The sequence below is a fragment of the Theobroma cacao genome, chromosome 9, assembly GCF_000208745.1.
Source record: "Theobroma cacao cultivar B97-61/B2 chromosome 9, Criollo_cocoa_genome_V2, whole genome shotgun sequence".
NCBI lineage: Eukaryota > Viridiplantae > Streptophyta > Magnoliopsida > Malvales > Malvaceae > Theobroma > Theobroma cacao.
Window position 1 is genome coordinate 28,163,841 of NC_030858.1, and position 15,305 is coordinate 28,179,145.

Genomic DNA, 15,305 nt, shown 5'->3' on the forward strand with positions numbered 1-15,305 from the left:
ATGGACTTTGACATGGGTAATTCTCCAATGGCGAAATAGGTACGAAATGCAACAGTGCAGCAGAAACATGTAAGATTATAAACTTCACTTCTTTGGATAATGAAATAGCCATGAGCAAACACAAGGAAATAGTTTAATTTTTCATAAGATGTCTTAAAAAATGCCAAGACATTTATCAAACACAAAAATCACCCGAAAATGTTCATTTATGGACAATTTTTAATTTTCTCAAAGATAACTATGCACCCAATTCAGCATGCTATGGTTCTAAAATTCTTAAAATCTAACCAGATGATAGAATAACTACATAACTACATTTCTGTATGAGAATAACCAGGAAACAACCATCAAATATACTCTTTAAGATATACTGAATTCAACTTACTACGCTTCCAAAATTCATAGGACTTACAAATGGTAACAACAATGAACATATACAGCAGAACTTTTCTGAACATTTAGATATGTACTGGTGTATAATATATCTCCAACACATCAATCTGAATTGGGCATATATCCTCTACAGAGGCATTGAATGCAGCAACCTAAAAGAAAAGGTATAATAAATAAATTCAGAACATGGTAAATTTACAAAACTATTATCCATCTTAAAACAAATACTACAAAGTTTTGATTTCTGTGACTGCAGTGAAAATCGAAACATATCCATATTAAAGTTCTGAAGCTCATTCATTTGGCCAATTTCTACTAACCGCCAAAACAAGTATATAACAGTCGTACAAATATTGGAGTTACAGGAAATGCTAGGCTTTCAATTAGTAATTCACTATTAATTTTTTGATAAAATTAATACTATTTGAAACCATAGTTTTAAAACCCAGATTGGGAAATTCTTTTCAATATTATAATAAAATTCTAGCAACATTAAGATGTAATAATAAATTATCGAAATAAAAGTATCAACAACACAGCTGAAAGTGCATCTAAATAACAGAAATTTTTAATAAAAAAGAATTAAAAAAAAAAAAATCATCAACGCATGTAGGTAAATCAAAGCAAGGTTAAAAGAAATTATAAAGGGTTTACGGTCCATTTGGATTGGTTCAAAACTTAGTGGGCCAACTGATTTTTGACCGGGTCAAATTCATGTATAGTCCACATAGAAGCCTCGTCCTAGTTGGTGGCTGGATCACCAGGCTAACCAGTCCAGGTTAGCTGGGCTTGTGTTCCATCCAAAATGTCAAATTGGAACTAACAGGTTCTAAACCATCAATTGCAAAATACTTACTAAGCCCATCTTTTCTTTCGGGTAGGATTTTGGGATGCACTTTGAGTTTGCCTCCTAATCCTGTTTGAATCTCGACTAGCCGATACATGCCTTTGCGCTGACGATGCACTCGGCTTGTGATTTATTGATATTTCTTTCAGAGGAGTAGCTGGTCGAGAATTTGAATGCCATTCGGATTGTCCCATAAAAGAGCTTGAAACTTTTCCAGGTGCTGATTTGTGCTCTCTCTTTAAAACAAAGTCACCATTCTGGAAAGTACCTTCCTCAACTTTAGGAACTGGAGCTTGTGAATGATTCTCTGGCGAGCAATCTGAATCAGAAGATGAAGGGCTAGTAGTACTATCCATGTCGTAAAGGAGGTTATCTGTCATGACTGGAATTTGCCAACAGTTTGAGCTTGAGGTAGAGGAAGGTCTCTGAAGCCTTGTCAGGTGGACAACCTGTAGTAAAAATGTATGATCCGAGTCCAGGAAACCACAACCATGGACATCATATGAATTATATTGAGTCAGACATTTGATGCATTTGATCCACTAATACATCAATCATACAAGAATGCCATTGAGACAAGCTAATCATAATCCAGAAATTGTTGCATATAAGCCATTAATACTTGAATGATACGTGAACATTATAAAGACTAGCCATAATTTTTACAATTTTTCTGAAAATTCACAATTGCTCATGAATCTTTTCTTTCCATACGTGCAAAAACTGATTCATATCCTTAATTTCCATATTATGCACCAAAAATGATAATTCGATATTTTTAATCAAAGATTAATCTATAAAGTTGATTGCATCGTTCTATATAACTTGATGAAAGAAAGAATTGCCCTGGTTAGAAGGAAAAAATGGAAAAAGTAAATTGCTGAATATCTTCTCAGATCAGTTTAGTTATTTTCAATTTATTCCCTAAACTTAAAAAATATAGCTGCTAACAACTACTCACTTTTTGTTCTAGAACCACCATGTCCTTCTTCAATCTTGTAATTATTGTGTTCTTCCTCCGTATGATGTCCTCCAACTCTGATATCCTCTGTTATTAGGAAAAGTTTACACTCAAAGTAGATGAAGGACGAAGTATAGCACACCAAAATCGTGAACACAAATGGAACATTACCTCTGAATTAGCCAAATTGGATGACTGGACAAAAGTGGTTAGCTCCTTTATGACCGCATCCTTCTCTTCACACTCCCTCTTAAGATTGAATATATCTTGTTCTATTGCAAGGTTGCTAAACTGCAAAAGAGTATGCACAACATCAAACTAAAGGAAACTTGAAGCCATTGTCAATGATCATAAATCAAATTTGGCACTCCAAATGACATAAATCCTCCATCACCTGGATTTCAGCTGCAGATGTGACGCTTGAAGCCCAGTCAGACAAATCAGACATGCGGCGCTCCTCTTGTTCTGTCTCATTTGACAATGCCATTTTATACTGGAGTGTCTCATCCCCACCAGACGTCTTCATAATGGAGTTACCCTGACAATAAACAAGGGAAATTAAAATCCGTTCAATCAGGTGATGAAAGAAGGTAATTATTTTGCAACTGCCATAAATCAGATTCTTACTTTGAATTGCTCACGATGTTGATCGCAAATCCAACAGCCACAATCAACAAACTTAATACTCCCAGAGCCAAAATTTTCATTCAATGGTGATTCTACATTGGTTTTGGCCCCTGTTCCCTGCTGCTTCCCAGCGGTATTCAGCTGTTCGCACAGATTGTCTACCTTCTGCTGCATGCTTGAAAGCACCTGATCCTGTAAATCCATTTATAGAAAATTAAATCAGTTTGGTTCATGACAATTCTGCACACAAGATCGCGCACAAAAAGTTTGGATTTTAAAAAATTTATACGCGATAGGCAGCAAATATTTGAGTCGGAGAGCTCTAAATTTGAATTTTTTAAGTGTTAACCATGGTTACAAGGCAAAAACAGGTTACAAGGCAAATAACATGAGCAAATATATTAGTAACTGATAGTACCTTTAATAGAGCGATGATGTAATCACAAAAACAGAATAGCAATATAAACGTTTTCTATATCATACACAACAGAATAAACTTCATTAGATTAACAAATGATTTGAATTAATTGAACATTACAACTCCACAGAAAATAAATAAAAACCCAATTGAGTAATGATCTCAATTCTCACACACTCGAGTCCGTAAGAATTATTATAGAATTTTTACGTAGCACACTGTAAAACTAAACTTAACTATATTTAAAGAGAAACTAAAATCAAAGCAGAAAACAAACCCTTAGCTCGATCGAATTTTTGAGTTGGCATAACAGCCGATTCTTCTTAGACTCGGCAGTTGCAACGCCGATCACCGCCACGATCAAGAACCTTTCAATGGGGCTAAAGAGCTCCCAGGCCACCTCCTCGTCTCGACTGAAGCCGCCTCCTATAGCACGAGCCGAGCTGGCTTCCTCAGCGTTGATGAGGCGCCCCTGGAGAGACACCCAAGCCAGTTGCCTAGCCGAAGAAACAACCGGCCGGCTCGGCTGCAAGAAGTTGGTGGAAAGACGGCGTGGACAAGGAGAGAATGGGGAAAGAGACACCAGAGATGGAGGTGCCATGTCAGTTGAGTCGGCTTCTTCCATCCCCAGTGGCCACACAAAGAAGAAGAGGATCGTTTGGATTGTAAGAATTTGATTGATTTTGTCAATTGCTAGTATAAGACTGGAATTTGAATTTTGGAAATAATTTTGATTTCGGTCCTTTTTAGTAAGAATTTATTGTGAGGTTTTTGTTTTCTTATTTGTGAATTGGAATTTCAAATGTTTTTGATATGAGAGGGAAAGCCAAGAGTTTTTGATCTGGAAGGGGAAGGTGAACGTTAGACTGCCCTGTTGGCCTTTTCAGATTGCGACAAGTGTAGAATACAAATTTGCTTTCTTCTTTTTTGTCATTTTTTTTGCTATTACCATTAAAAAATCTTCAAATTCAAATATCAAAGAACCTTTTTTTTTTCTTTTTAAGGGTCTTATTGGTGTAAGTGAAAATGGTTTTCAGAAAATATTTTCAGCCATTTCGAGTGTTGGGAAGATTGAAAATAATTTGGTATAATGTTCAAAAAAATGTTTAAATTATTAAAAAAAATTTAAATAAATCTTTATTCTTTTATACATTCAATTAAATCTCTATATTTTTATTTTAGGTCAAACAAGACCTTATAAATAATGATTAATGATATAAAATATAAAGAAAGATATACTAAGAAAATAATTGAGAGAAGAATTTAGAGAAGAATTGAGAAAAAACTTCTAGTTTATTTCTCATGAGAGAAGAACTTCTGGTTCATTTCTCACTATTTTTTATTATTATTGATTGTCTATTTTTCATCAAGTACAAAGCCTTATTTATAAGGTTACATAGATGTGGATATTGATGAACCATCATAAATACATACATTGATTATAAATGGAACTTAAAGGGTTAGGAGATTCAATGGACATATTCATTTATTCGTAACACTCTCCTTTGAATGTCCATTGTATCATGAAAACATGAAAACAATGCTTTAAAATTCTGCCTCATTAAAAACCTTAAACCGAGAAACCCAATGGGACAAAAACTAGACAAAAGGAAAAAATACAGAGCACTTAATAATTTCTCCCTCTTAAATGAAGCACCATTTCAAGGGCTTCACATGACATTCTTCAAACTACCTCGTTAAAAACCTTAAGCCGAAAAAACCTAGTAGGACAAAAATCGGACATAAGGGACAAATAGTACAATTGATAGTCCATAATCTACTCCCTCTCAATTGAGCCATTTTGCCACTTTTGGGGCATTTGATACTTTGTCGCTTCAAGGGCAAATTAATCTTGCATCCTATTAACTCGTCGCATTCCAATGCCATATACTAATTTCTCAAATGTTGACGTTGGCAATGATTTGGTAAAAAGATTTGCAAGATTATCGGAAGAGTGAATCTGTTCAACGTCAACTTGTCGACTTTCTTGAAGTTCGTGAGTATAGAAAAATTTCATTGAGATATGCTTGGTCCTATCTTCTTTAATATATTCCCCCATAACTTGTGCAACACAAGCAACATTATCTTCATAAATTATAGTGGGAGAATTTATAACTAGTGTTAAACAACAAGAATTATGAATATGTGCTATAACAGATCTTAACCAAACACACTCTCTTCCAGCTTCATATAGAGCGATAATCTTAGAGTGGTTGGAGGATGTAGCTACTAGCAATTGCTTAGTAGAGCGTTAAGAAATGACGGTGTTGTTATAGCAAAATAAATAACCGGTTTGAGAGCGAGCTTTGTGCGGATCAAATTTATATCCTGCATCAGCATATCCAACGAAACTAGAGTTAATGGAATCCTTAGAATAATATAACCCTAAATCTATGGTTCCTCGGAGAAAACGGAAGATATGTTTTATCCCATTCCTATGTTTTCGGGTTGGCTCAGAACTAAAACGGGCCAACAAATTTACTGCAAAAGCAATATTTGGTCTCGTACATTATGCCAAGTATGTCAAAGACCCAATAGCATTGAGATATGGTACTTGAGGACCAAGTATTTCCTCATCAGATTCTCTAAGATGAAATGGGTCTTTTTGGGGATCAAGAGACCTTACAACCATAGGGGTGCTCAATGGGTGAGCCTTGACTATGTTAAAACATCTAAGCAATCTCAATATATGCTGACTGATGGACAAGTATTCCATTTGCTTTATGCTCAAGCTCTAGACCAAGACAAACTTTGGTTTTACCCAAATCTTTAACTTCAAATTCACGTTTCAAGTATTCAGCAGTTTTAGATAACTCTTCTAGAGTTCAAATCAAATTCATATCGTCGACATAAACTGCTATTATAGCAAATCCGATTTCTGATTTCTTAATAAACAAGCATGGGTAGATAGGATCATTCTTGTACCTTTCCTTAATTAGGTACTCGCTTAAGCGTTGATTCCACATGCGACCGAATTGTTTTAACCCATACAAAGATCTTTGCAACTTTAATGAGAATAAGTTACGGGGAATGTATGCTTCAAGCATTTTTAATCCCTCGAAAATTTTCATATAAATATCAGAGTCTAATGATCCATATAGATATGCCGTCACAATGTCCATAAGACGCATTTCCAGTTTTTTAGAAACTGCTAGGCTAATAAGGAAACGAAAAGTAATCATATCCATTATAGGTGAATATGTCTCATCATAATCAATCCTAGGTCTTTAAGAGAAACATTGGGCAATGAGTCGGGCTTTATACCTCACGACCTCGTTTTTCTCATTTCGTTTTTGGACAAAGACCCTTTTATATCCAACAGGCTTTACATTGTATGGGGTTTGAGCTAAGGCCCAAAAACCTCTCGTTTAGCTAAGGAAGCCAATTCAACCTGGATTGCTTCCTCCCACTTATGCCAATCTTGCCTTCGACGACATTCAATAATAGATCGTTGCTCATAATCATCGTTCATAATCTCATAAGCAACTGAGAATGCAAAAGCATCATTGATGATTATCTCATTTCGATCTCAAATCTCATTACAATATGTAATGAAAATCTTAGTATTCCTAGGGTCAGTGATCTTTTCATGGGGTTGTGCCTTTTCAGGGGCAATAAGCTCATCTGGAGCAATTCGTGCCTTTTTAAAGGCAATGGGCTCTTCTGAAACAATTCGTGCCTCTTTAGGGGCAATGGGCTCTTCTGAAGCGGATTCGTGATTCTTCCCCTTTTGTTTTCGAGGAATAGTTTCTTTTGATCCTATTGATCTTTCTCTTCAAGTGTAGACCATTTTAATCTATTTCAACTTGTTCTTCAAGAACAACAATCCTAGCTGGAGCATTCACCATTGGAATATGAGACTTCATGACCTTGGCAACATCATTAAATGCATCAGGAAGTCTATTGGCAATATCCTGTAAATGGATTATACGCTGCACCTAATTTTTACATTCAGGAGTTCTTGGGTCTAATGGGATAATTTTTTCTCATATCAGGAGAAAATCTCAATTGGTTTCTGCTTCTTAGCCATAGAAGCCTTAGTTATCCCAATTGATGGAAACACAGTCTCATCGAAATGACAATCTATGAATCTGGCGATGAAAAGATCACCTGTTGATGGTTGCACGAACCAAATAATGGATGGTGAATCAAACCCAACATAAATGGCCAAACAGTGTTGGGGACCCATTTTAGTCCTTTTTGGCTATGCTACAGGCACCTACACAGCGCAACCAAAGGTGTGTAAATGTGAAATATCTGATTCATAACCAAAAACCAACTGCATGGAAGAATGCAGGAGACTAACAGTGGGGCATAATCTAATTAGTGCCGCCACATGCAAAACAACATGACCCCACTCTGTATAATTGAGATTTATTCTCAATAATAGAGTACGAGCTAAATTTGGATGCGTTTTAACAAGGATTCTGCCAATCCGTTCTAAGTATGAACATATGGAACTGGGTGCTCAACCTCGATTCCTAATGAAATACAGTACGCATCAAAGCTCTTTGATGTATATTCACTAGCATTATCCATCCTTATGCTCTTAATTGGATAATTAGGAAAATGTGCTCGGAGCTTTATAATCTGTGCAAGTAAGCGTGCAAAAGTAACGTTACGTGTAGATAATAGACAAACATGGGACCAGTTATAGGATGCATCCACTAATACCATAAAATATCGAAAAGGTCCACTTGTTGGTTGTATTGATCCACAAATATCACCTTGGATTCTTTGCAAGAATGAAGGGGATTCAAGATTAACCTTTGTCATAGAAGGTTTAGTAATGAACTTTCCTTGTGAACATATTTTTCAAGTATAATCCTTGGACAACAAAACCTTTTTATCCTTTAGAAGGTGTCATTTAGTATTTTGGATTATCCTACGCATCATCGTAGCTCCCGGGTGACCTAGACGATCATGCCAAAGGCCAAACTCATTGGGATTTACTAGTCTCCAGGACATAATAGCTGTAATAGGGACATAATACAATCATTTAGTTGAAGCTTCCAACTTCTCATGGATGGTCTTCTGGCCCATCTTATAAGAGGTGATGCAAAGAAATTCTTTATTTTGCTCATCAATTGTCTCAAGATGGTGCCCAGTACGGCGTACATCTTTGTAACTAAGTAGATTCTTCTTCGATCTACTGCTCAACAATGCATCCTCAATATGCAAAGTGGTGCCATTTGGTAGAACGATTGTGGCATTCCCTAAGCCATCAATAATCCCAACAGGACCTGATATTGTATGGACATTTACCTTACATAATGTCATACTCGAGAAAAAATGCTTATCACAAAGAATGGTAAGTGTTGTTGCACTATCAAGCAAACAGACTTCTTTCTTTTTCTCGATGGTTCCCATTTGCACTTTTATTGACAACTTCAAGTGTCAATTGTATTAACAACTTTATGTGTCAAAAATTCACAAATCAATTATGGGATAATAATTTTATTTATAAACAATCAAGCAAAAGTAATACATTGAAAATAACATTAAAAATTCTTAGATCCAAAGTCTGAGCTGACTCTCACCAATCTTATGCCTTTTCAGGGTCCTCGAAAAAATTAGAGACATCCAACAATGTTTTTGCTTCTATAGGAACAGGAAGAGTCACTTCAACAGAGGTATTATTTACCTCAACATTGGTCATAACATTTTTAATGGCATGAGTTTCAACTCGCTTTCCCTTATCTTCTAGGGATGCTTAATATAAATCAACAAAATGCTTTAGCATACGACAGGTACGTGACCAATGTCCAGTCATGCAGCAACGATAGCAAATACTTTCATCATGCTCATTCTTAGGCTTCTTGCCGTTATCATGATTCAAGTCAAGATTAATTTGCCTGGGGTGCTTATATCTTCTGCCACCATTTCGTGGGTTATGCACTAGCCTGTGGTCACGGCCATTAAATCTGCCAGTACTTTTACCAAAGCTAGCATTTGCTTCAAGCAATGCTTTTGAGCTAGCAGGTCTAAGATCATGATTTTTGAGCAATAGTTCATTAGTTTGCTTGGCAGTCAAGAGGACAGAAATCAACTCCGAGTACGTCTTAAATTGATAGCTACCGGTATTGCTGCTGCAATACAATATTTGAAGCATGAAAAGTAGAGAAAGTTTTCTTTAATAGCTCTGATTTAGTGAGCTTAACACCACATAACTCTACCCGAGAAACTATATCAAATAAGATTGAGTTATAATCAGACACTGATCTAAAGTCTTGCAGCCTGAGATATTACGAATCATATTGTGCTTGAGGGAGAATAATAATCTTTGTATGATCATACCTCTCTTTCAATCTCGTCCACAGTATTTGAGGATCTCGGACAGATAAATATTGAGTTTTCAAGCTCTCATGCAAATGACGATGAATAAAAATCAAAGCATTCGCTTTATCTTTGTCATTTGCGTTTCCATATATAATAATTGCATTAGCAAGACCTTGCCTTTGAAGATGCATCTCAACATCAAGGTACCAGGACAAATAATTGTTTCCACTCACTTCTAGGATGTGGAACTTGAGCTTTTCGATATTTACCATAATACTACATACAAAAAAATTTGGACCCTTAGATTGGGGTTCTCAGAGGTCTATCACCACTTTAGGGAGACAGTCTATCACCACTTTAGGGGGACAAAGATATATTCTAAATTTGTAATCGATTTCAGGCTGATTAGACCATACAAAAAAACTAAAAATCTAATTGAAAAAACAATACCTTCTCATCACCTTTAGAGACTCGTGCTAATAACGTGATATAAAATATAAAGAAAGATATACTAAAAAAATAATTGAGAGAAGAATTTAGAAAAGAATTGAGAAAAAAACTTTTGGTTTATTTCTCATGAGATAAGAACTTCTAGTTCATTTCTAGCTATTTCTGATTATTATTGATTGTGTATTTTTCATCAAGTACAAAGCCTTACATAGATGTGGATATTGATGAACCAACATAAATATATACATTGATTATGAATGGAACTTGAAGGGTTGGGAGATTCAATGGACACATTCATTTATGCATAACAATTGACTAATTATCATTAATCAAAATGTCATTTGTCATTTTATATTCACATGTCGAGGGTGAAAATGTTATATGATCATGCTATTATACCAAATTAACATGTCATATTATCATCAATTATGATATGTTAGTATATCATATCATTATCAATTATAATATGTTAGTATGTCATGTTAGCGCAACGCAATATAAAATGACTAATGATATTTTAACTTAGTCAATTATTAGTGATAAGAGTTTATTTAACTCAAAATAAAAATACAAGCGTTTATTTAGTTCAAAATAAAAGTATAAAACCTTAATTAAACACAATAAAAATATAATGATTTATTTGAATTTTTTTGAATAAATTAAGAATTTTTAAACATATTATATCAAATAATTTCAAGAAGGAAAAAAATTTGCATATCAATTAAAAATAACCAATTGACTTTGTAAATTGTCTCACGCCTTTGAAGAGCGTAGACAATTTTCTTGGTTGAAAAACTAACTCACTCTTTCCTTCTTTATCCTTACCTTTTCCTTCCTCTCCCCTGTCTCGTGTCACGGGCTTGGAAGTTTAGCCAAGTTCTGTGTGATGCTGCTGTCTTGTGTTTGTAAGACCAAGCAAGCCTAAACAAGGTTTCTTGATGAACGACGCGGAAACGTAAAGTAAACAAATATAAAGAAAGAAATTGAGAAGAATAAATAAATATTATTACTCAAATGAAAGAAAAATAAAATACCTAGAATTTAAGCACAAAGTAGATTACTGATGATATGACTCGACAATTTAATGCCTTACAAAAACTTTCTAAGGTGCTATTTATAATAGTCTACTTGACCTAAACTTGGTGTACAAGTAATTTAAAATTGCATGAAAGGCAAGTCCTAAAACTAGGTTTACTTGGTAAGCAAGTATCCTCACAAGTAAGGAAAATTGACAAGTATTCTAAAAACCCAAGAAACTTGCTTAGCTGCCAAGTCGGCAGCACTATGCTTCTATGTGCTAAGCGTGCGGGCTACTACTACTGCCTGCTAGTGCATGCCGGGCTGCTGGAACACTCTGCTGGTCTAGTGTGAATGACCTGTTTATGGGTGGCCCATATCTCTGCAAAGCTCCATGGCCCTGTGCGATTGTGGTTTGGCGAAGCGCACTTTAGGGTGCTGCTCCTGGGTGACCTAACTGGTGTCCGTGTCAAGTCCTCCAAAGTGATGCCTGCTAAGGCGTGGTTTTCCTTGGGGTCGGACTCTATGGACAAGCGGCTCCTAAACTGGCTGGCTTGGTGCGCGACGCTCATGTGGAATTGGCCTGCACCCACTGCTAATGGACACTCGGCATGTGCGAGCCCCAGTGATGCGCAGCCTCCTGCCATTGGGCTATGTAGTACACTGCCCGTGTGCAGCCCTTCTGGAGCGTGAGCATTGAGAGTGTGCTGCCCGTTTGCACTGTTGTTGTCATGTAGCCCATGCGCGTTGCTGTTCCGTGCGTGAGCTGCTTGCGCTGCGAGGATCATGTGGGCTTCTTTTGCTCTGCTTGATGGTGCTGGGTTGATGTGCGCTCAGCCTCCTCCTGCTAGGTTGAAATGTGTGCGACCTGTGTGCGCACTGACCCCTATTACAAGGCCTTGCGCTGCTTGGATTGTGTGGCCCAAATTTGCTGGTGCAGCTGGCATGCGGATCTGTGGAATGTGCGTGTCGTGTGGCTGTGCTAGCTCAGCCTGTCGTATTGGCTGGCCATGCTGGTTGAACTATTTCAGGGTATGCTGTCTGCTGGCTTGTGTGCCGCTGTTGTGGCCCGGCCACCCTGTTGTTGGGACTGTTTGGAACCCCTATTCTGCGAGCTGCTTGCTTGCAGTTCTCAATGAATTCCCTGCCCCAATCGTGCTTGTGGGCTAGGCAGCAGACATGCGTGCTGCTGGGTCGGCAGTGTCAGATTGGACTGGTCACGGGTTTGTAGACTGTGACATCCCGTACCCTTATCGTTCCTCTTTATGTTGAACCTTTTCCTTTGTCGACCTCCTTTATCAGCAATCCCCACAAACCACAATTCCAGCTAAACCTCTACAACCTCCTTCCTCCCTTAATGGTCTCCCTTTCTATATTTACACTTTCTTGCCAGCAAATCTCCATTTCCTTTCCATCACCAAGATAGCCTTCTATCATAAACTAACAAGTTGCAACAATTGAAGCTTTGTTGTTGGTAGCCTTATCAGTGGAGACCCATCGACCCAAAAGAAAATAAAAAAATATAAAGAAGGATCTGTTGATTAATTTATTGGTGACTTATCTATTTGAGTTATTGATTTTGTTTGTATCTTATAATATTAGAGTTATTGATTTTGTTTGTATCTTATAATATTAGAGATTGAAAAACAGAGTTTGAAGATTGGATAAAGACAAGTCCACCGGCTTTTGTTTCTTTTTTAATGGGTTTCAATTTTTTCTTTCAGATTTTGGATGGATTTTTCAAATGTTGTATTAATTTGTACATAATTTAGAGTGGAGAAGACTGAAATATTTTTTTTCCTGACCATGAGGGGGTTAATTCTCTTTTTCCTGATGTTTATGCTGATAAGCTGTTTTTTTTTTTGTTATATGCTGGTGGTGTAAATAATGTGGTGTAATGTGGTGTTTTTCTTCTTGAAGTCCTATAATTGTAATTCTTGGGATTAAGTGGATTTGCTTTTCAATGTTGTGGAGATGTAGTGTCTTAGTAGGCTAACGTAATGTGAGCTTCAATTCGTACCATGGATAATAGACTTTTATCCTTAATAAATTCACAACTTTTAGAGCACAAAAATAAATATATAGATGATTTTGAAATTATTATTATTATTATAGAAATTTAATTGAATAATATTAATCTTTTAAAATCAAAAAAATATTTTTTACAATGTTATTCAAAATTTATACTTTTCATAGGATGATCCAAATAATAGAAAATGTTTTCGATAGTTTATTCAAACAATAAAAAACATTAAATTTTCTTGTAAAATATTTTATGCGAAAAAAATTTTCTCTCAACAAGTTATTTTCCGATAACCAAATGGACATTAAGTTTATATTTGGTACGTTGTTAATGTATATATGCTATTCCTTGTCAGTCAATAAAAAAACATACCATCTCATTAGTCAATAAAATTAAAGGATTTCTATTTGATGCGTTAACTGTGTATATCTTTTATACACGGTCAAGACATTGGATGATGCCAAGCTCATTAAAAAATAAATTTAAAATTTTGAGAGATTTAAAAATAAATATTACTAATTTTCTTTAAAAATTCAAAAAATGATAAACAATTCTTTTATCTCTCTCCAACTCTTCCTTGCTTAATCTTCTCATCTCATTCCCTTAACAACAATAGATTTGAAACCCTAGATTCTTAATTTTTTTTTTTAACACTAACATAGAGCTCAAACAAATTGAAATATTGCAAACAGAAGAGATAGGGACTAAACTATCAAAAGAACTGGTTGCACAAGTATGATGCCTCTAACACCCCCAAGCCACAACAACAAATTGTGGCATTAGCAAATCCAAATTGATTAGGATTCTTATGTACAAATTGATTTGTTTCCTACTTGCATTCAAACACGCATATTCATATTAAAAATTTTGTACGACTTATTGATTTTGGATTTCTCATAAAGCAATTATATTTCTTTAGGGTTGCAGTTGTTTTTCTTTCCTTCTTTTCTAATTGCCCTTAATGTATTTATCCATTTCATTCAACAAACTTCAAGGCAAGCCATTGCTAAACAAATTGAGATGAAAATATTAAATCCATTTACATTTTTTAACTTTTTCTTTCTTGAACTTTTTCAACTTTTTTTTTTTTCAAATCTTCCAACGGATAAAATATAACAATGCTCTAATAATAATCTTTGTTGCCTAGAGTCTACCGGCCAAAAACCCAAAATTACTAGTGTCGATCATGAACCATGATTAACCTTTTGACTTTATGATTCAAGATTTTCTTATGGAAATTAGAAGAGCCAAAATATATTGCATCTCGATTGTTGTACTTCTTTTGATCTAAGGTTCATTGTTAGAATCGTGAAAAGCTGGGGTTGCTAGAGAAATTTTAGATGAGAAAAAGTAAATTGAAATGTTTACTTGGATGAAAATAAGGGTTTATATTTGATGCATTTATAATGTATAATTTCTATACCGCCTCTCAATCAAAAATAAATTTAAAATTTGGCGAGATTTAAAAATAAATATTATTAATTTTATTAAAACAATAATTTTTTAGCAAAAATAATTAAAAAAATAAAAATATTTTTTTTACCTCTCTCCAACTATCTCTCACCTCACCCAAGCCTTTTACCCTATCTCCTCTTCTTCTACTCACTCTCACCCGTCCTTTTTTTTTTTTTTTTGAAAAGTTGGGTTTTGTATTACTTTCAAAGGTAAAAAAAATTACCTCACGATGGTAGTAAATGCCATTTGCATGAACAGATTAAGATTACTTAGAATCTGCTAAAATGGCATATATTGACATAAAAAACTAACTTCAAGTTCCAACATACATTAGCTGACTCCCACATAACTTACTTACACCTGCTGCAACAATAAACCACACAAGAAAAATTACGAAGCAGCCCACAAAGCTAGAAATCAAAAACCTGTACAACATATATGCAGTAAACGTTCCAGGAAAAAAATGAAACATGTTATATTTGAGAGAAAGTTGACATATGGCTGCTATAATGCAACATCTGTTTTGGGTATGGCAAATAAGGAAAAATAAAGGCTTGCGGTGGCTATGGTGACAACCACACTTGATTTTCATTCATCATTTACTATATATACAAAGGCATAAGTCAACACATTATTAACATACTAAAACACTTGTCCAAGGTGATTACACAAGTGTAAAACATGATCCAATTATAAGCATGCAAAGACCACTTAGTAGTCTTCAACATTAAGCAAACACGCACTGATATGCATGATATCTAGGTGGATTGCCACTTGGCTTTTCTTCCACTGGGTACATGCAAGCATTAGCTTTAACATTCCTTTTAATGCTTGC

The 15,305-nt window shown here is 35.4% G+C and overlaps 2 protein-coding genes across 2 annotated transcripts; both read right to left on the minus strand.

Annotated features, from left to right (window-relative positions):
- Positions 334-4,077, minus strand: LOC18589767. The gene is made up of 7 exons (XM_007014884.2): positions 3,524-4,077; positions 2,829-3,020; positions 2,596-2,739; positions 2,373-2,492; positions 2,202-2,288; positions 1,250-1,689; positions 334-545 (listed from the first exon to the last, which is right to left on the minus strand). Coding segments are annotated over exons 1-7 (1,332 nt in total). The 5' UTR covers positions 3,872-4,077; the 3' UTR covers positions 334-544.
- On the minus strand, positions 8,242-9,797 carry LOC108663281. Its single transcript, XM_018126879.1, has 3 exons — positions 9,544-9,797; positions 9,040-9,335; positions 8,242-8,489 (listed from the first exon to the last, which is right to left on the minus strand). Exons 1-3 carry the CDS (start codon positions 9,795-9,797, stop codon positions 8,242-8,244), a joined length of 798 nt encoding a protein of 265 aa, XP_017982368.1.

Coding starts and splice junctions, on each gene's coding strand:
- LOC18589767 (XM_007014884.2), bottom strand. CDS start 3,871: ATGGAAGAAGCCGACTCAACTGACATGGCACCTCCATCTCTGGTGTCT. Junction 3,021..3,523: donor AAAATTCGATCGAGCTAAGG/GTTTGTTTTCTG, acceptor ATGGATTTACAG/GATCAGGTGCTTTCAAGCAT. Junction 2,493..2,595: donor CATCTGCAGCTGAAATCCAG/GTGATGGAGGAT, acceptor ACTCTTTTGCAG/TTTAGCAACCTTGCAATAGA.
- LOC108663281 (XM_018126879.1), bottom strand. CDS start 9,797: ATGGTAAATATCGAAAAGCTCAAGTTCCACATCCTAGAAGTGAGTGGA. Junction 9,336..9,543: donor TGGACGAGATTGAAAGAGAG/GTATGATCATAC, acceptor ATTGTATTGCAG/CAGCAATACCGGTAGCTATC. Junction 8,490..9,039: donor TAAGAATGAGCATGATGAAA/GTATTTGCTATC, acceptor ATACAATATCAG/GTCCTGTTGGGATTATTGAT.